Source organism: Thalassophryne amazonica, chromosome 10 (assembly GCF_902500255.1).
Source record: "Thalassophryne amazonica chromosome 10, fThaAma1.1, whole genome shotgun sequence".
Classification (NCBI taxonomy): Eukaryota; Metazoa; Chordata; class Actinopteri; order Batrachoidiformes; family Batrachoididae; genus Thalassophryne; species Thalassophryne amazonica.
In genome coordinates, this window is record NC_047112.1 from 83901426 (window position 1) to 83921655 (window position 20230).

Sequence of the window (20230 nt, forward strand, 5' to 3'; positions counted from 1 at the left end):
CCAGGCCACTCTAGGACCTTGAAATGCTTCTTACGGAGCCCCTCCTTAGTTGCCCTACCTGTGTGTTTGGGGTCACTGTCATGCTGGAAGACCCAGCCATGACCCATCTTCAATGCTCTTACTGAGGGAAGTAGGTTGTTTGCCAAAATCTCGCAATACATGAACCCATCCATCCTCCCTTCAATACGGTGCAGTCCTCCTGTCCCCTTTGCAGAAGAGCACCCCCAGAGTATGATGTTTCCACCGCCATGCTTCACGGTTGGAATGGTTTTCTTGGGGTTGTTCTCATCCTCTAAACATGGTAAGGGGAGTTGATTCCAAAAAGCTCTATTCTGGTCTCATCTGACCACATGACCTTCTCCCATGCCTCCTCTGGATCATCCAGATGGTTACTGGTGAACTTCAAACGGGCCTGAACATGTGCTGGCTTGAGCAGGGGGACCTTGCTACACTGCAGGATTTTAAACCATGACAGCATCATGTGTTACTAATGTAGCCTTTGTGACTGTGGTCCCAGCTCTCTTCAGGTCATTGACCAGGTCCTCCTGTGTAGTTCTGAGCTTTCTCAGAATCATCCTTACCCCACAAAGTGAGATCTTGCATGGAATCCCAGACCAAGGGAGATTGACAGTCATCTTGTGTTTCTTCCACTTTCTAATAAATAATCATAACAGTTGTTGTCTTCTACCAAGCTGCTTGCCTGTTGTCCTGTAGTCCATCCCATCCTTGTGCATGTCTACAGTTTTGTCCCTGGTGTCCTTAGACAGCTCTTTGGTCTTGCTATGGTGGACAGGTTGGAGTGTGATTGATAGAGTGTGTGAACAGGTGTCTTTTATACAGGTAACAAGTTCAAACAGGTGCAATTAATACAGGTAAAGAGTGCAGAATAAGAGGGCTTCTTAAAGAAAAATTAACAGGTCTGTGTGAGCCAGAATTCTTGCTGGTTGGTAGGTGTTCAAATGCTTACTTATACAAATAAATGATAAAAAAAAAAAAACATACATTGTGATTTCCGGATTTTTTTTTGTTTTAGATTATGTCTCTCACAGTGGACATGCACCTAAGATGAGAATTTCAGACCCCTCCATGATTTCTCACACACATATATATATACACACATATATATATATATATATACACATATATATATGTATATGTGTGTGTGTGTGTTGTTCAATCGGCTGCTCCCGGTTTCATTCAGGGTCACCACAGTGGATACAACCAGATCTGCATTGGTAACTGGCACAAGTTTTACGCCAGATGCCCTTCCTGACGCAACTCCAGTTTTTACTTGGAGAAACACACACAGCCGCTGGTGTTCCAAAGAGGTCTCCCATCCAAGTACTAACCAGACCCTGCCCAGCTTCTGAGACCTGACGGGATCAGGCTTACACACAACAGATCGGTCTCGGTCTCTCTCTCTCTCTCTCTATAACAAAATAATGTTTTTGTTTTTCCCCAAACAGGTGATATCAACAGGTGACTCATGATTTGATATAAAAGCAGCATCCAAGACAAAGAGAGTCTTTGAAGAGCAAAGACAGACAGAAGATACTGAAATGTTTAAAAACAATGGGCCTTATTCACACGTGTGCACAGAAAGGTTCTTACTCTCCATAAAAAAACAAAAAAACAAGTGCATTCTCTGTTTTCCAGTTGTGAATCTCGCGCTGTCTCGCGGTCTGTGACTCACGTGAGAGGTTGGTTTCAGCAGAGTTCCGCTGTCAGGAGCTCAGCACTCACAGTGTAAACACACCTCGTGAAGTGTGGACAACATCGGCGCACAGCAGACGTTCATCACAGGTGCTATACCTCCTCTAGATAACCCTCTCAACTTGAGAGACTGTGTCATCTGTGGTTTGGAGATTTTTTTTTTTTTTTGCATCAAAGTTGTTGATAAAAACAAAAAATAAATTCACAGACTAGGATAACTATAAACAGAAGGAGAAGGTAACATCACTGACATCTGTTGGAGGAGTGACTGAGAAAGTAATGATTTATCAAGCTTTACCCAGAGATGATATATAATTAAAATATTTGCAATTTTCCATGTCTTCTGCAATTAAATACAATTACTATAAATGAAGGTAGCATTACTACATGCAAGAGTAAATTAAGATAAACAATATAATTTTAAATACCCTGAATTCTCTTTAATATGCTATTAATTAATAAATTAGTTAAAGACAGATGTGCAATTTCATGGCATTAAAAAACAGAATGTTGACTGACTGATCAATTATAGGCAAAAAATAAAATGCCTTTTAATAAAAGCCAAACCTGTTCCATTGCAAAATAAACACTCTCATATAGTCCACTCAGAGGAAGTTCTAAATTTGGTAAGGTTAGACCCTAACACATGTGAACCTCCTTGGGTCCATTTGGGGTTTGATTTGGGGTTGTAATTAGAAGTTCTGACTGCAAGGTTTGTTACAGTTTTTGTACAATGTACTGAGTGAATCATATAACCTTGTACTTAAAGACAGCCTTCTTTGGATACAGGCGGCTTCCTGATAACTGGGACTGTACTGTCTCCTCGAGTGTCCTCCCCAGATAAGTGATGTTTTCTAACCTTGTTCCTATGACACTAGGTAAATGTGAACTGTGGCTCCACTGTAGCAAACTGCCCTGAAGCTGAAGGTGTACAGATGTGTTACTGTAGAAAATGCTGCCCTTACAAAATACAATTGTTCTTTGCTCTGCAGCTTGTGTGTTGTGTGGAGCACAAACTTACTCTGCAGAGAAATAAAACTCAAAGAGTTTTTTCAGACTTCGTGAATACATTTTTTTCCCCCGCCACAGTATCATCCCCAGCCACACGTTCTATCAATTCTTTACTTCCAGTTTTACTTCCCTGTTGTGCTTTATCTTTTGTGCTGTATTTGCCCACATAGTGGGGATCATGTTTCATTCCACAGTTCAGTTGGTAGCTGACGCTGACACGGATGCGAATGTGGGTGCTGGTGGGTGGAGAGCCCCAATGGCTGCTCTGTGTTCAGCATGTGGCAGAAAAACTACATCTTCAACCACAGGAGTTTGTAACTTTCCATAATCCACTAACTGGCACAAGCAGGGGGCAGACACGTGTGTGTGGGATATTATATGAGAAGAGAACAGAAAAACAAACAAATAAAAATCTTACTTGCTCCATCCTTGCTCTCTCCTACCCAGCCCAGCAGAGCCAAGAGCTGGCAGCCATTGCACACACCCAGACTGAGCGTATCTCCTCGATGCCGGAAGCGTTCAAACTCCGCCTTGGCTTTGGGATTGTACACAACAGTAGCAGCCCAACCTTTAACCAGAGACAAGGTGTAAAAGGCAAATCTGTATCCCATTATGCACTACAATGGATAATGTGTGGGCGTGTGTTTGCCTTTAGCTGATCCCAGAACATCTGCATAACTGAAGCCACCAACAAACACGACTGCTTTGTAAGGCTGCAGTGTTACAGAGCCACAACACAGGTCCTGCATTGTGACATCCCACACCTACAAACAGAGGCAGCATGGATTAATGAACCAAAGCAGCGCAGCTCACCTCATCAAACATTTAGTTATTAAAACATGTGGTTACAGACCTCAAAACCTGCCATATACAGAGACACAGACATCTCTCTATCTCCGTTACTGCCCTCCTCTCTGACCACCGCCACACGAGGCTGGACAGCAGCTGGAAAAAAACATATCAAAAAGCTTTGCCAACTAGTAATACCTTTATTAAAGCTAGTCAAATGTATTTTAACTGATAATCTGTAAATGGCACTGTTATTATTATAACACCTTAACTTCTTTTTCCAAGTGCGTAGCAGTTGAAACACTAGAATACACTAAATCAATCTGAGTCTTACAGAGTTGGGCAGTGGGGCGGGGCATTTCAGAAGGGTCAAAGGTCAGTTTCAAATAGGGATGTGTCCTCCTGGCCAGCCCCGATTCTTCCTGTCTCACACACAGCTCATTGGCCTGAAGGCGCTCCAGCTGGAAGCTGGTGTCCTCCCATAATACTCTGAGGTGAGGCAGCCGCTCTCGAAGCACTTCTTTTCCATCCACACGTACAGTGATCTGAAAGACGATTTAGATAAAATCAAAACACAAATGAAGATCCAATCCTCACAGATTAAAGGAAACTAACAGAGGGACCAAGTTAGAAGCCTCACTGTAGACTCTGGTCCAAAGCCACAGGTTCTGCCAATATGAAGACACTCAACACCCGCATCACTGTATCTCTGAGAGACGGTCGCTAGATTCGCCTGTGACACCTCCATAACCAAACCAAGCTCCTCACTGAACAACAGCTCCATGACTGCAATGACACTGAACAACTTTGAGTAACTCAAGTAATAAAACTACCTAATAAAAATTACCTCATTGAAAGCACAGAACAATTATTAGCCAGAGCAGCAAGAGCAAAAGTTGTTTGTCTTTTGACTATGCTGCACTATACAGACAAAAGCAAGAACAAAAAACAGAAAAGGTGGTTACAGCTTATTATTATTAAAAAAAAAATACAGATAAATTCAACATCTCTATAAGAAAAGTTAATGTCTTTGGCTACCAACGTGTTGCTGTATCAAATCAACATTCTGATGTATGTCATTCCGGCTTTCCATATTGAAAGGTTATAGTACAGCCGACCTGCTTTGAGATCAGTCACAGCCAAATTAAGTTGTGCATATACACATTCTCATCCACTTACTGCATTAAACTTAAATTTACTACTAGAAAACTCAATTATGAAAACAACTGATAGCTGCAATAGTTATACGTGAATTTTGATCTTTAAACAAATCCAAACGGACAGCGCGGCTCTCTTACCTCCATTTCCTTGTGATGACAAGTCAACATCAATACCGCGATTTCCAGCAAACGCCATCTCCAGTAAGCATGAAATCAGACCGCCGTCACTGATGTCATGTCCTGCACTCAGCAAATGATCTGGGGGATGAGGAGGAAAAAAGTTCAATAAGCCACTTTCTTCTGGTGCTTTTGATTCACTGCAAATGCACACTGACACCAGTAGGTGGCAACACATCGCAGTCAAGGACAGTTGCCTTCTAGAAGAAGATTAAATTGTATTTCTTCAGGTGGAATAATGGGGAGCATGGAAGGTAATACTTTGGCTGTGAGCACAGACTGACCATGTATGAGTGTCTGAGTCGTGTTGAAGCAGGCAGTGAGTATCTGTGGCTGATCCAGGTCGGGAGAGCAGTCTCCTAGCTGACTATAGCACTGTGCCAGAGCAGAGCCACCCAGGCGACAACGTCCTGCACTGACTGGAACCCATAGCAGCGCACCTTCACACAAAAGACAAAAGGTCACAGGTGGCCGACCTGCTACAGAGTACATCTGAACATTCCAACACATACATAAGGCTGAATCAAGGTGGGAGGAACACATCAGCCCCTTTACTGCTTCGAAATACTACAGCTATGAATAAAACATGGTGGCGCAAATGGTGCTGATTATATGCTTGTGCATGTGGGAGGTTGTTGATAAATATAACCTTCGCCATTTGGATCCTCGAGATCGGGAGTCACGGTGGCCGTGATGTCAGGACAAACGGCATATGCAGAGATTACCAGGGCACCTAAAACAGACGGCTCGGTGAAGGACGCCTTAAAGTGGGATTGAACTAAAAAAGACAAACGCACAGTGAGGCTACCTGGAGCTTTGACAGTCTCTTTACCCACTCGAGCAGCCATACTGAGGGAGTCCTTGCCCCCATCGATAGCCACGCCCAGCTCACCCATGACCTCACACATAGCCTTACAGGCATCCCACAGACACGAGCCCTCACCAGGCAGCTTGGCGGCCCACATCCAGTTACCACTACACTTTACATCCTAAATACACAAACACAACAAGAACCACAGGTGATAATTCAACGATAAATTTGTATTTTGTACAAACACATGTACTAAAGCTTTATACATTATTATTTTGGAGGAGGAAAACTAATACGGACAACTGCAACATAAAAATATTTCTAAGGGGCGTTATTCAGTAGGTGTCACCACCCTCTGCCTAAACCTTTGGAACCATACATGTCCCTGTCATTCTGTGACACTCCTCGGTGCTCACCTTCAGCGCCGTGACTCTGGCAAACACCAGGTTGGTCAGAGCTTCGCCCACAGCCATGCGAGCCCCCGCCGCCGGACACACCAGACTTTTGATTGGCTGTTCTCCGATAGCCGTCGCTGCCCCCTCCAGTCTGAATGGTGACAGAGCAACTACTGCCACATCAGCCAGTGGGGTGTGAAGGGGCCCGACGCACTGTTGCTGGGCAACCAAACCAGTTACAGAGCGGTCAACCTGAAGAAGGGGAAAATGAAAAGATTTGAAGTGTGCAGAAATCTTCTTCTAAAGACTCAGACGATGGAAAAATTAAACACACCTTGTTGGTCAGGTAACGTTTGGATGCCACAGCTGGCAGTCGTAAAACTCTCTCCAGTGCATCTCTGACTGTCAGCCCTTCAGGAAGAGCCAATGGTTGGAGGGTCTGAGCCAAGCGCTCTGTCTTAAACTCCTTCTGCAGCATCTTCCCCAAAACCCAGTCCAGTTGTAGGTCAACAGGACAGTGCCCCCTGCTGGTTTCATCTTCACTGCCACCCTCATCATCTACTAGTACAATCTGGAAAAGTCAAAATGATCCACACATGAATTTGACATTTCTTTGTTGTTCTCCAGGTGCTACTACAGATTAAGTCCTGCAGTGGGCATGTACGTACGTGCACTTATGCACAGACTGGATCAAGGTAGCATTGTCAGATGTTCTTTTATGATACTGGGTTATGTTTAAGGCCACAGTTCTTAAACTGTGATATGCATACCACTGATGGTACACCAAGTCAACCAAACAATCTTTTTTTAATGGTGTAATTAAGTCAGCTGCCTTATTTCAAATAAGGTTCAGGCTAACTCAACAACTTTTCACTGAATTAATACAAACTGGAACACAAACCTCTGCCAACACTAGTTTCCAATACCACAAATTTTTACCTTGGAAAAAATTTTCAAGGTCAAAGTCCTGCTAGAAGTGACTTTTCATTAGCTAAATCAGATGTGATCAAATATCAGGAGTACGTATTTAGTTCATGCACTTGAACAGAAGTTTTTTGTGGTGTTGTCAGACCCCCCACAATTTTTTTCAGTTTCTGAATTCTTTTTCAGATCATTTTCATAGAACACTGATGATCTCTGCTATGCACAGTTTGTCATTACTTTTTGGCACTGGTTTCAATCAGGCATAAAATTAGAACCTTCATCCAATTTTGGTGGTGTAGGTAAATCCAGAACAGAAAAAAAAATGAGTGATTGAGGCACTTTTGATTGAAATATAAAGCCAATTGTACACCAATTGGGCTTTCCAATATTAAATTCAAATGTCCACAAAATCCACAATCCGGATCGGATCTGGATCAAATTTTGTCAGGTGACAGTGAGTGCCAGTCTGCACCTCACTTTCAAATATGAGAGTGAATGGGGCACATTTGATTAAGATATAATGTAAAATATACATTAAATGAGGCTTTCAATGTTAAACTGAAATGGCCACAAAACTGGAATTTAATCTGGATCAGAACCGGATCAACCTTTGTCAGTCGATAACGGATACCATCCTATGTAACACTCTCAAATATGAAAGAAATTCGATCTTTTTTGTTTAATGTTAAAGTGCCTTGGATTTTTCCAATTTTCCAAGATTTTTTGTGACTTTGCGCTTGAAAATTTAATCAGTTCCTACCTATCAGGATATGAATCTTCAATAAAAATTTCATAACAATATGCAAAATTGTGGGTTACAGGCTGTTCACAAACAAACAAATGGGGTGAAAAAAAAGCTCCGCCCAACTTCGTTGGTGGAGGTAACAAATGGAGCAGACTATTCATAATGAAGGATTTAATAACTTTACAGCTTAGACACTTGAACAAAACCGATCTGACATTGCTCTCTGTTGAAAGCGCAGTGAAATGAAGCAATGCTTCATAAGAGTTGGTACCAAGCTGCAAATCAGTTTCTGCTCTAACAGACAAATGTGACTGAGAGCAATTATAAACTGATGAAAATCTCCCACATGCATGTAGGATCACTATGTTACATGTATTTGTACAAGGTCCACCATCGTCAATACAGGTAGGTGTGCGTCAATTAATTATATTCAAGCTTTTAATCAGGGCTGTGAAATGAAAATTGTGAAATCCGAGGAAAAATCGCAGGGGGTCTGGGGGGGCAGCCCCCAGGAGCCGGGGTCTAGAGCCTTGTGGGGTCCCAGAAACCAAATTAAATTTTCATCTACTGATACATTTTCAACATGTCCTGGAAGAACAAATCTCAAAATTAGTGCATATTTAAATGATCCTATATTCAACCTTTTATTTGAACCGTCAATGATCATGTTGAAATAACAGAATATGACGTGGAAGTCGGACCTGGTATGATTTTCCATTGTAAGCCAAATTATGCATTAACTCAGAACAATTAAACTACATGAAATTCACGATGACTGAAAAGACCGTTAAACCATGTCAAAAACCACAGCTAAAGCTTGTAGAATATTTTAAAAATCATGGTAAAATATCAATAACATACCTTATAGTAAAAAAGCCACACATTCTTGTGTAAATTCCTGTAAATCCACTCAAAGCCACAGTGTCTTTTTTTCCCATGAAAAAAGTCTACATTAATAAAAACTAATTTACATTGTTTTGTAAATTCATGTAGCCTAATTTCATTCAAAGCCACGTCTTTTTTTCAATGAAAGAAAGTCTAGATTAATGAAAGAAAAAAAAAAAAAGGCACAATCTTTTCTGAAATCCTGTTTGAACAGCACAATGTTTATTTTCCAGAGAGAAAAAAATTCTTACCAGTTCGCATGAAGCCAGCAACAATTCCACAGATTCTTGTCCTTATCACACTTTTTCAAATCGTCTTTCTCGCCATCTTCGCTCTGTCTGATGTCGCTCTGTGACACAGACATGCTGCAAAATTCTTCTTTTAAAAACTTTAAAGTTCTAAAAGTCTGCGATGTCCACATGCTATTTTTTGCTAAGCTTCGAACAGGACCCAGAGTTACCGCAGCAACCAACCAGTCCCGCTTTACGGCAACGGTTGTAACAGCTACGTTTTGAGTGGCATTTAATCTCCTCGAAACTCCGCGGATCCGAGGAAACTGTTATGTATCTGTAACACACAGATCAGTGTCCGCGGACTTATAAAACTTGCATGATGTAAAAAAAAAAAAAAGAACGCTTTGCAATAAGCATTTTAAAAACTCAGTAACGATCACGATTAAAGAGTACAACACTAACAAACCCCCCACCCCCTCCCCATGATGAAATCCGCGGAATCCTGCAGATCCGTGGAGTTTTCACAGACCTGTTTAATACACGCTTCTTTGTTTATTCAATTTCCACGATATGGATTTAAATAATTTCCAGACATTGTCCTCCAAAAACAAGGGCGTCTTAGGTGAACAACTTCCGTCAGAATGTGATGATGAATCTGTCTGAAAGGATGCAACATGTCAGAGTAAGACTTTATATTTACTCTGTGCTGCTTCTCATGATGTAAACAAAATGCCAGTTGCCACCTCAGCATTCTGCTCATGACAAAAATAAATCCTATTGCTGATCCACCAAGACAAAAAAAGTATCTTAAATTACACTGTTAACAAAAATAACATGTTATTAATGATGAGCCACTGAGGTCACCACGGCAGGGTGATGACATCGTTTCACAAAAGTTCTGTACGTTCAGTTTCTTTGTGCTGACATGACCGAACCCGACCCAACCTAAATTATCATTTCAAAATATTTGTCAGAACTCGACCCAAGCAGTCGGCCCAAATCAGGTATCCACACTCTAATTTGCAAGGACATGCAGTCATTTTGACAACTTCTCAGTCCTCCTCTATCAAAAGTGTACTGCAGATTCTGGACCCTTGATGTGTATGTCAGAGAAATCAGTTCTTTACTGCCAGACGGTCCTGGATGTCACAGGGGACAACGACAAATGCAACAAGGCTTTAAGCTGTCAATTTCAGTTTGAACTGATCTAAATCATCATAATCCACATGCTTTCTGCTATTTTGCAGCGGACGAGTCAAGATGTGCAAATGGCTCTATGGCAGACTAGTTTCTTCATAGACTTTAATTCTTCCAGGGAGTTTTTCCTCACTACCGTTATGCTGCAGTGTATGTGTTTGTGTTTATTACTTAGTCCAAATTATGTCCAAATGCTGCATGTGTACATGTTAATGTTTGCTTTCGAACCACTGCACAGGTTACAACACAACTAGATGCTCAAATACGGCCGATTGTAAATCTCAGCACATAATAAGAGTGCTATGTTGGCTCATAAGTAACTATATGCAATAAGGCAAATTGCTATATCACCATGTCTGCCACCTTCTCTGTGAACACACTTTGTCATGGTGGTGAAGCTTGCATGGGCCTGAGATGTTGAGACTTTGTAACAGTGCTTAATTACTTCCAGCATGCGTGCGTGTATTTATTTTATTTTGTGTATATGTGTGCGCACATTTTCTGTATTTGTTGGTTTTGTCTTAACTTAAAAATGTTGTGGCCTCTTTGCCACCACTGAAATAGCTATCATTCCAAACCTTGTCACAAAATAGCCCAATTTGGTGAAACATTTGTCACAGAGGATCTTTGCAGTTACATTTCTGAGTCTGTGACAATAAGACTATGTACACACCAGGTGCTCCAGCAACACTGAAATGTCTTGTGTGAAACAAGTCTCTTTGTTTCCAAAGTAGCACCCCATTAATGGAAAAGGTGAAGAAAGTTTTCATAGAATTACAAGATTCTAGATGTGGGGTGTACTGTCATTTACACCGGACAAAGTTATGTTACATCATTATGTCAAAGTAACAGCACAAATAGCAGCGCACCCCACATTCACAAATCCAGTAATTCCTACAAGAAACTTTCATCACAATGGAAATACAGATAGCGCTGCATCGATAGTGTAATGTTGTGTGGTGATTTCTATTGCATAGAATACTTTTAAAGATTTTACCTGTATCTCTACTCAATTATAACAAACATTTGCTACTGAATTCAAATCTACATATTTTGAGATGTGACTGCTGGGGAAAACTGACTAATCTGCCAACAACAGCTTGAGAACTGGTTTTGAAACATGCCTTGCCATCTCCAGTGATATTTCCCACAAAGTCAACGGGACATTTCTCCCTCTGGCAAACTCTCTCCAGGAAAGGCTGGTCACATGGGCGAAGCAGCAGGGCATTGCTTTCCTGATATTCTGCCCCCCACAGCTCCAACAAACTCAGTGTGGGGTCGCCTTTCTACATATCAGAGAGAGAAACAGTATGTGTGAAGTATGAGTCAGTGGCAGGGTCAACCAACTTGATCTTACATGACATTAGCAGAGAATCACAACATGAAATTTAAGAACTGTTTGTTACTATGCAACAAAATGAAAGTGCTTACAAACAGTAAAATGCTAAACATGGAGGTTTTAATAAGGCCTAGTTCAAAAATAATGAAGCCAAAGTGTGACATAACCATCAAAATTTAAAAGTGGTCTTTTTTGTGAAATGTTATCATTTTAGGTATGGTTAGATATCAGTTTCAATATTTCTATTGGTCTCGGTTCAGTCATTGCTAAAAATGATCAGTGCATATATACTATAATGTGCTAGAGCGTAATGCTTGTGACAACAGTTGGAAGTATCTTCTTTAGTCTGCAGAAGCCTTAAACAAAGAAAATCTGTCCATTAGTCCCTGGTATTACTGAAAAAGTAATATAATTATTCTATTGAAGCAGAGTAGGAGATATAGCTAAGGTTTTTATACAAATAAATCAAGGACTTATTCTCAGCGTTACGCCTGCTTTAGAAACATGATGTTTTTTCCAGGAAATGACATTTCTACCTTTACAAAAATGTATTACTGTGTGTTAGTATGAAGCACAAACAAACAAACTGACAAAATACAAGGTTATTTCTTTAACATTCAACTTTAAATGATAATGCTAAATATCAATGTCACCCAAAATTGATGAAAAAAGTTGCTATTTTTGGGGTAAATTATGTGCATATCTCTGGAACCGTGCAGGATTTTTCCATGTAATTTTCAGTACCTGTCAAAGAGACTATAGGCAACTCAAAATAAAATAATGGCTTGTTCATGACAAATGCAATTTCATGACAAATTGCAATGCATATCAGCAGTTAGGCTTCATTACTTTTGAACTAGGCCATAACAGAAGTGGCTACAGGTACAAGATATTTTTCACGCAGGGGCACGTGTCCGCACTGAAACTGAGTGCACTAAACACTTGGCCACCACCCCTGCCTTTGAGGTATGCAAATATGAACATGTATAATGACCACATGGAGATACTGGGTTAGTAGAACAGTACTACAATACATTGTTAATATTACTGAGTTCTGTTGCAACTGTTGGGGACAGGCAAAAAATATATCATACCTACAGCCACTGCCACTTGAAATACAAGTCTTGAGTGTGTAACTATGTACTTTAGTAATACCTTGAATTTGCTGGCGTAAATCACAGCTCCTGCTGGCTCACTAAGTTCCTTCAGCACATTACCTGGAAGAAGAAAAAATGTTGTTCAGCTAAATTTTTAACTCAATCAATAAGCTTTGTACGATACATCCAGAAAGTATTCACAGCGCTTCACTTTTTCCACACTTTATATTACAACCTTATTCTAAAATGGAGTAAATTTATTATAAGTAAAAAACTAAGAAATCACATGCACATACGTATTCACACACTTTGATAAATACTGTGTTGCACCTTTGGCAGCAATTACAGCCCATTCCTCTTTGCAGCACCTCTCAAGCTCCATCAGGTTGGATGGGGAGCATCGGTGTGCAGCCATTTTCAGATTCAGGTCTGGGCTCTGGCTGGGCCACTCAAGGACATTCACAGAGTTGTGATGAAGCCACTCCTTTTATATCTTGGTTGTGTGCTTAGGGTCACTGTCCTGCTGAAAGATGAACCGTCACCCCGATCTGAGGTCAAGAGTGCTCTGTAGCAGGTTTTCATCCAGTATGTCTCTGAACATTGTTGCATTCATCTTTCCCTCAATCTTGACTAGGCTCCCAGTTCCTGCTGCTGAAAAACATCCACACTACATGATGCTGCCACCACCATGCTTCACTGTAAGGATGGTGCCTGGTTTCCTCCAAACATGACATCTGGCATTCATGTCAAAGAGTTCAATCTTTGTCTCATCAGACCAGAGAATTTTGTTTCTCATGGTCTGAGAGACCTTCAAGTGCCTTTTGCCAAACTCCATGCGGGCTGCCATGTGCCTTTTACTAAGGAGTGGCTTCCGTCTGGCCCCTCTACTATACAAGCCTGATTGGTGGATTGCTGGAGAGATGGTTGTCCTTCTGGAACATTCTCCTATCTCCACAGAGGAATGCTGGAGCTCTGACAGAGTGACATCAGATTCTTAGTCACATCACCTGACTAAGGCTCTTGCCCCCCGATCGCTCAGTTCAGACGGGTGGCCAGCTCTAGGAAGAGTCCTGGTGGATCCGAACTTCTTCCATTTATGGATAATGAAGTCCACTGTGCTCATTGGGACTTTGAAAGCAGCAGAAATGTTTCTGTACCCTTCCCCAGATTTGTGCCTTGAGACAATCCTGTCTCAGAGTTCTAAAGACAATTCCTTTGACTTCATGCTTGGTTTGTCCTCTGACGTGTACTGTCAACTGTGGGACCTTATATGTAGACAGGTGTGTGCCTTTCCAAATCCTGTCCAATCAACTGAATTTACCCCAGGTGGACCCCAATTAAGGTGTAGAAACATGTCAAGGATCATCAGTAGAAACAGGATGCACCTCAGCTCAAAGGCTGTGAATTCTTATATAAATTTGAGGAAAAAAAAAACCTTTTTCACATTGTCATTATGGGGTATTGTGTGTGGAATTTTGAGGAATAAAATGAATTTCATCCACTTTTGGAATAAGGAAGCACTTCACTTTTTCCACATTTTGTGGAAAAAGTGAAGTGCTGTGAATATTTTCCGGATGCACTGTGTAATCTTTGAATAAAATCTCCTCTTTTGTACCGTTTCCTCCTGCTCCCTGATCATGTATACTGCAGATTGGATTACTGCTGCTCCTTTCCAGGCATGCTCTCAGCGCGCGATTCATCTTCTGCTCCATCTCAGCATCTCCTCTCTGCACTGCACCCAGATCTCTTGCACTGGAGTTGTCCCCTTGAACCTACAAGGAAAAACGTGTTAAAAATAAACAAACAAAGAAACTCTCTGCACAAAGTGTTGTTATTCCAAGTTTGACTCAGTGAACGTACTTGCACAGAAGAAGCTGCTCCACCTCCCACACCAATTCTATAGACAGGCCCACCAATCTTCACCACTTCCATTCCTGATCGACAAGCACAGGAGAGGAGCAGAGGGATGCAGTGAATCATCAATCAATATGGATAAACATAGTACTTGCATTGACTGAAAGTTATTTCATGTTAAAGATGGATACCCGTCTCTGCTTGTTCCTTTTTCACATCTGTATCTTCTATTGAACCAATCCCACCACTGAACATGATGGGCTTAATCCATTCTCGTCGCTCGCCATTAGCCAGCCGCATGCCAAAGGAACGTGCAAAACCTAGAACGTAGTCAGGAGGAATATTACACCAATGCTGAAATGATTAAACAATCTGCACGTTAATGATGTAACCAAAACCAAATGCCACAACATTGTCAAGGTTCAAATGTACATTTCTTTGAATTTTAAGTAATCTGTGCTATTAAGGGTCATGTGATACACATTTCTAACATAAACATGAATATGGAAATACTGAGGTATTAGTCTTGTAACACTGACATGAGTCAAGGCATTCGCCTTTCACAATAAAGTTCTTTAAAGAATCCTGAGTCAAACTGTTGGTGGTCTGACATTGTGACACCCTGTCAAGCCTATGGAAGCTAAAACAGTGACCATAATGTGCACACAAACTATTTAAACTCACTTGAAATGAGCTCACATTTGATGAACTTGACAAACTCCTTAAAGTTCTTAAAGTTTACACCTTGTCCTATGTGATCTAGATGAATGAACAAGCAATGAGATGGAATGAACATTACAATTTCCCCGGACTCTGCTCCACAGTGGGGATAATCAGATGTACAAAACGCCACTAAAATGTTTGTGTATGATTATGTGGTTTCCAGGGATCTATCTTTTTAAACCAATGGTCAACAACAGGACACTGCAGTTTTGTTTGAACCCTCCGTGATATCGTGGGATTTGACCACTTACAGGGACCTCCTTTTAATATATACACAGCATAACTTCACACAGATAAATGGTGTACGGTTTTGTTTTTGGCTGCAATCACTGAAGCAGTTGCAAAAAGTTTTTTTTATTTTTTCGGTTCCCAGTGGAGAAGAAAAGATGAAGCATGTGGGAGATGTTGTGTCGGTAAGTATTAGCCTACACAGCTAACCAGCATAGCTCCGTTCTCTCGCCTGCATAAGTGCCTTGACACGTTTGCGCTCCAGGTCATAAACAAACACGTCCACTTTCCCACGCATCATCACTTTTTGTTTGCATTTTCACTTTGTGTGTAATTTGCTCAAAAAAAACATTGAAAATGCTGTGGTTTGTACTCCGGAGTAGATAAATTAAGTCATATTTTGCCCCTTTCGCGCCTGTCCCCAAATGAGACTACAGTTCCCTATAGACAAGAAAATAAACTCAAATCATAATGTGTTACTTCATACAACTACATGACACAAAAAATTATATTATTTATAGACAAAAATGTACTTGTGTAATATAAAACTCAAGTTCTCATTTGTCCACCTTGTCAAGAATTCAACAGTGGAATTTTTAACAATTATCCATCTTTACATACAGGCGATTGTGAAAACATCAGTATAACAAGCCGATGCTTTCAACGTCATAACTCCGCTCTGTTAAAGGGCTCAGATATTCTTCAGTGCAGTATAAAGTCATGTACCTGACAGGACTGGTTCACCAAACTTGTTACCGTAGTCTGACGCTCCGTCACTGGCCTCAATAGACACTTGAAGGGGAGGAGCAAAGCTTGAGGGATACTCCCAGCCTTCTCCTTCACACTCCCATGGCAGAATGTAACCTGGAGAGAAGAAAGCAAAACCAGATCTTAGCGAGTTTAATGTTCCAATGAAAAGCATCATGTTTTGACAAGAAAACTGTACCTGGTATGTGAAGGTTGCCGAAACAGTAGCCTGCGGTTCCGGCTATGACATGGCCTCCCCGTCCAGCACTCTGGACATCTCTGATACGTCCTCCAGTCCCTGTGGTAGCACCACTGAAGGGTGCTACACCTACAGTAGGATTGATATGGGGGAAAGTGTTGTTTTAACAGAATTTATGATGGGGGGTCAGAGGTCTAATCTCTGATGCAGGTAAGAAGAATAAATGCTTTGTGGATCCTCACCAGTAGGGAAGTTGTGAGTCTCTGCAGTGAAGATGACGTGTCTTAGCGAGCGTCGCGTCTCATATGCACTAGCTTGGGATGGGTCTTTAGGATAAAGGCACTCAAGTTCCATTCCTCTGATACCACTGGGCACACAAAAATTTTACATGGAGTCATGCACACGCACACACACACACACACCTGTTGTTTCGGCTCATACCTGCTGTTGTCGCAGAATTTGATGATATTGTTCTGGTTGCTGTGCTGCTGGGTGCCCATGATGAGACTGAAAACAGTCTCTTTCTGCTCCTGTCCATCGATCACAATTCTCCCTCGGAAGAACCAGTGACGACTGTGCTCACTGAGACACGGCAGCACACACACACACAAAAAACAAAAACAACAAAAAAAAACAACATCAACCACCAGGCTGTACAGCCTATGCAGGCACTTGCATACGAACCCACCTGTTTGACTGGGCCAAATCAAAACACTCCACACTGGTCGGATTTCTTTTAATTCTTTGGAACACTGACGTGTAATAGTCCAGATCCCAAGAATCAAAAGCCAGACCTGTGTTGAGAACAAACATAAAAATGTGAAACTTCCATCAAACTAAAACACTCTTCCATATGATAAACTGTCTCTGCATTTTATCAGCAAAGCATCATTCTAGGTGTCAACACAGACAAGTTTCTAAACATCCAACACATAAAAATAATCAACACACACAAACAAACCATGTTAAATGTGTATTAATATACTAAACCATTTGCAAGTGCAAAAGAAACAAACTCAAACTGTGAGACGTATCTGGTTTACAGTGCATCTGGAAAGTATTCACAGTGCTTCACTTCTTCCACACTTTGTTACAGCCTTATTCCAAAACAGAATAAACTCATTTCTTCCCCTCAAAAGTCTACTCACAACACCCCATAATGACAAGATGATTTTTATTTTTTTTTAGCAAATTTATATTATAAAACAACAGCAAAACAGAGTAAATGTTTGTAAAATAAATAAATAAATAAATGCAGGCACTGCTAATTTTTTAAACAGCCTAATATCCCCTTTTCTTCACTTTCTGTAAAGTAATAAATTTGATAAATTTTTCTTTAAGTTTTGATTTGGAATAGAATGTGCGGTGCTCCCAATGTAATTGCATGTCTGGAAATAAAAGCAATTATAAGAATTTTGAGCTTTACTTACTGTTTAAACACACTGCTATTATTTTTAACAACTGTACCAACTATGTTTGAAACACACATACATACACACATATATACATACATACATACACATATATATACATATACACACGAGGTCTGTCAATAAAGTATAGGTCCTTTTTATTTTTTTCAAAAACAATATGGATTTCATTCATATGTTTTTACGTCAGACATGCTTGAACCCTTGTGCGCATGCGTGAGTTTTTCCACGCTTGTCGGTGACGTCATTCGCCTGTGAGCACTCCTTGTGGGAGGAGTCGTCCAGCCCCTCGTCGGAATTCCTTTGTCTGAGAAGTTGCTGAGAGACTGGCACTTTGTTTGATCAAAATTTTTTCTAAACCTGTGAGACACATCGAAGTGGACACGGTTCGAAAAATTAAGCTGGTTTTCAGTGAAACTTTTAACGGCTGATGAGAGATTTTGAGGTGATACTGTCCCTTTAAGGACTTCCCACGGTGCGAGACGTCGTGCAGCACTCCCAGGCGCCGTCGTCGGCCTGTTTCAAGCTGAAAACCTCTACATTTCAGGCTCTATTGATCCAGGACGTCGTGAGAGAACAGAGAAGTTTCAGAAGAAGTCGGTTTCAGCATTTTATCTGGATATTCCGCTGTTAAAGGAGATTTTTTTAATGAAAGACGTGCGGACGGATTGCAGCGTCGGCTCGCAGCCGCCGCGACGCTCCACCACAGGAAAAACACCTCCGTTGGAAGCCTTAAGGACAAGTTGGAACATGTCCAGCTGTTAAACAATTTCTCATATACTCACTCCACTGAAAGCCATCAAAAGCCGCCTGGATTTTACAAATGGTTATCAACACGGAGGTGTTTTTCCTGTGCTGCCGCACCGCGTCGGCTGCGACCCGTCCGCACGTCTTTCATTAAAAAAATATGAAAAAACAAAGCATATGAATGAAATCCATATAGTTTTTGAAAAAAATAAAAAGGACCTATACTTTATTGACAGCCCTCGTATATGAGACTTTCAGAAACATACCAGTGTTGGCATTATTTTTGTCAATATGAAAACTTTTCTTTTACAAAAAAAAAAAAAAAAAGAAAAAATATGCAGAAAAACACTTTGGCTGTTGGAAATGGTGTCATTATGTAGTTTTGCCCAGCAGAGTGTACTCCAGCAGAACAGTTTACAAAGCTGTCAAGCATGGCTGGGGCCCTGTAATGGAAATCCTGTTGGAATGTGTTTTTGTTGCTGGATGCTGTGTCATGCAACTGGCTCTTGTCTTTTTCAGCCTTTGATTACTTTGGGGTTACCCAGACATCCTGCCTCTTTCGTTTATGGCTACCTGAGTGATTTCTATCTAGTGGGACCTCCTGGTGACCCCTGATTACCTGACTAATCTTTGCTGGGGCTTTGTTTGTTCCTGGGGCCAAATGCTGTAGCCATGGAGGGGTCATAGTGTATAAATATCTCCCCAGACAGACATTTCTTTGTCAGACACAATAGACTGCTTTGCTTTCACACTTTATATTGTTTATGATCCTCTGCACAGAGTTTTGGCTTTAATAAAGCTACCTCATTAATCTATAACAAGGCCTTCTCATTTCAGATTTTCCATCAAAGTGCTGCCCCCCCCAAGCACCTAATGGTCACATCAGCTACAAGAGGCAGAGGCAAAGCAACCACAGTGGACATTTCACAGCAACAAGACAAGTGGTTGCTACGGCGCCAGCTAGGTGAGGCCAGAATAAAGAGAGAAGACTATTCGACATAACATTGTGACTGCCAATTTGAGTAAAGGCAGCGTGACACATGTTGGTTGGTTGCCGGTTATATTAACAATAAAGTTTGTTTAAACTGTAAAACATCAAGCCTCAACTAATTTCTTTATCATAAGGGTTTGATAATGAAATATTGGTAATGATTGCCTTTAGGGGTGGTGGCCAAGTGGTTAGTGTGCTTGGATTAAATGCAGAACGTTCCCAGTTCAAACCCCATCCCTGCTACATTTCTTCATGTAATGTGAAGTTGCATAGGAAGGGCATCCGGCGTAAGACTTGTACTAAATCAACATGCAGACCCACCCTGGATCTGCTGTGGCGACCTTGAGTGAAAACAAGGGAGCGGCCGAAGGGAGTTACTATGTATATACTAGCAGATATATCAATATCATAAATTTACCCACTAATATCTGTATTGGACGCCCCCCCCCAAAAAATCCATATCAGTCAGGCTGTAATGGCTATACCAACGGACTAACTCAGGCCAAGCTTATCATCGACTAAAAAACCTTTGAATATTAATGAAGCAAGACAAAAACTGTATAAACACACAGTTACAAACACACACACAACATTCTACACAAGCGGTTAGGTTGATCAGCTACAAAGTCGTTTCCATTGAAAGTCCCAAGAAAACGTTTAGCAAATTTTGGTGTAAAGTTCAAATTACTTCAAAATTTTAGCTTTTAGATCTTGTTTCAGTTTCTTAACACTGCTCACTGAAGGAGATTTTGTAGAAGCATTACCACATGACTTCATCAGATGTCAAAACTGACTGCCATTTTCTGTCGGTGCGTGGATGTTGTTGTTGTCATTG

The 20230-nt window shown here is 41.0% G+C and overlaps 1 protein-coding gene across 2 annotated transcripts in view; it reads right to left on the reverse strand.

Annotated features, from left to right (window-relative positions):
- Positions 1 to 20230, reverse strand: part of pfas (phosphoribosylformylglycinamidine synthase) — a 37653-nt gene that overhangs the window by 6601 nt on the left and 10822 nt on the right. For both annotated transcript variants that reach the window (XM_034180381.1, XM_034180382.1), the window contains exons 6-26: positions 16916 to 17021; positions 16669 to 16809; positions 16470 to 16594; positions 16228 to 16356; positions 16008 to 16145; positions 14522 to 14650; positions 14337 to 14410; positions 14092 to 14248; positions 12535 to 12596; positions 11165 to 11326; positions 6391 to 6627; positions 6078 to 6308; positions 5659 to 5839; positions 5500 to 5583; positions 5135 to 5290; positions 4812 to 4931; positions 4154 to 4299; positions 3848 to 4058; positions 3578 to 3669; positions 3374 to 3488; positions 3143 to 3292 (exon numbers count right to left, since the gene is read on the reverse strand). In XM_034180381.1, coding sequence (XP_034036272.1) covers positions 3143 to 3292; positions 3374 to 3488; positions 3578 to 3669; positions 3848 to 4058; positions 4154 to 4299; positions 4812 to 4931; positions 5135 to 5290; positions 5500 to 5583; positions 5659 to 5839; positions 6078 to 6308; positions 6391 to 6627; positions 11165 to 11326; positions 12535 to 12596; positions 14092 to 14248; positions 14337 to 14410; positions 14522 to 14650; positions 16008 to 16145; positions 16228 to 16356; positions 16470 to 16594; positions 16669 to 16809; positions 16916 to 17021 — 2946 coding nt within the window. The remainder of the gene's footprint in view (positions 1 to 3142; positions 3293 to 3373; positions 3489 to 3577; positions 3670 to 3847; positions 4059 to 4153; positions 4300 to 4811; positions 4932 to 5134; positions 5291 to 5499; positions 5584 to 5658; positions 5840 to 6077; positions 6309 to 6390; positions 6628 to 11164; positions 11327 to 12534; positions 12597 to 14091; positions 14249 to 14336; positions 14411 to 14521; positions 14651 to 16007; positions 16146 to 16227; positions 16357 to 16469; positions 16595 to 16668; positions 16810 to 16915; positions 17022 to 20230) is intronic.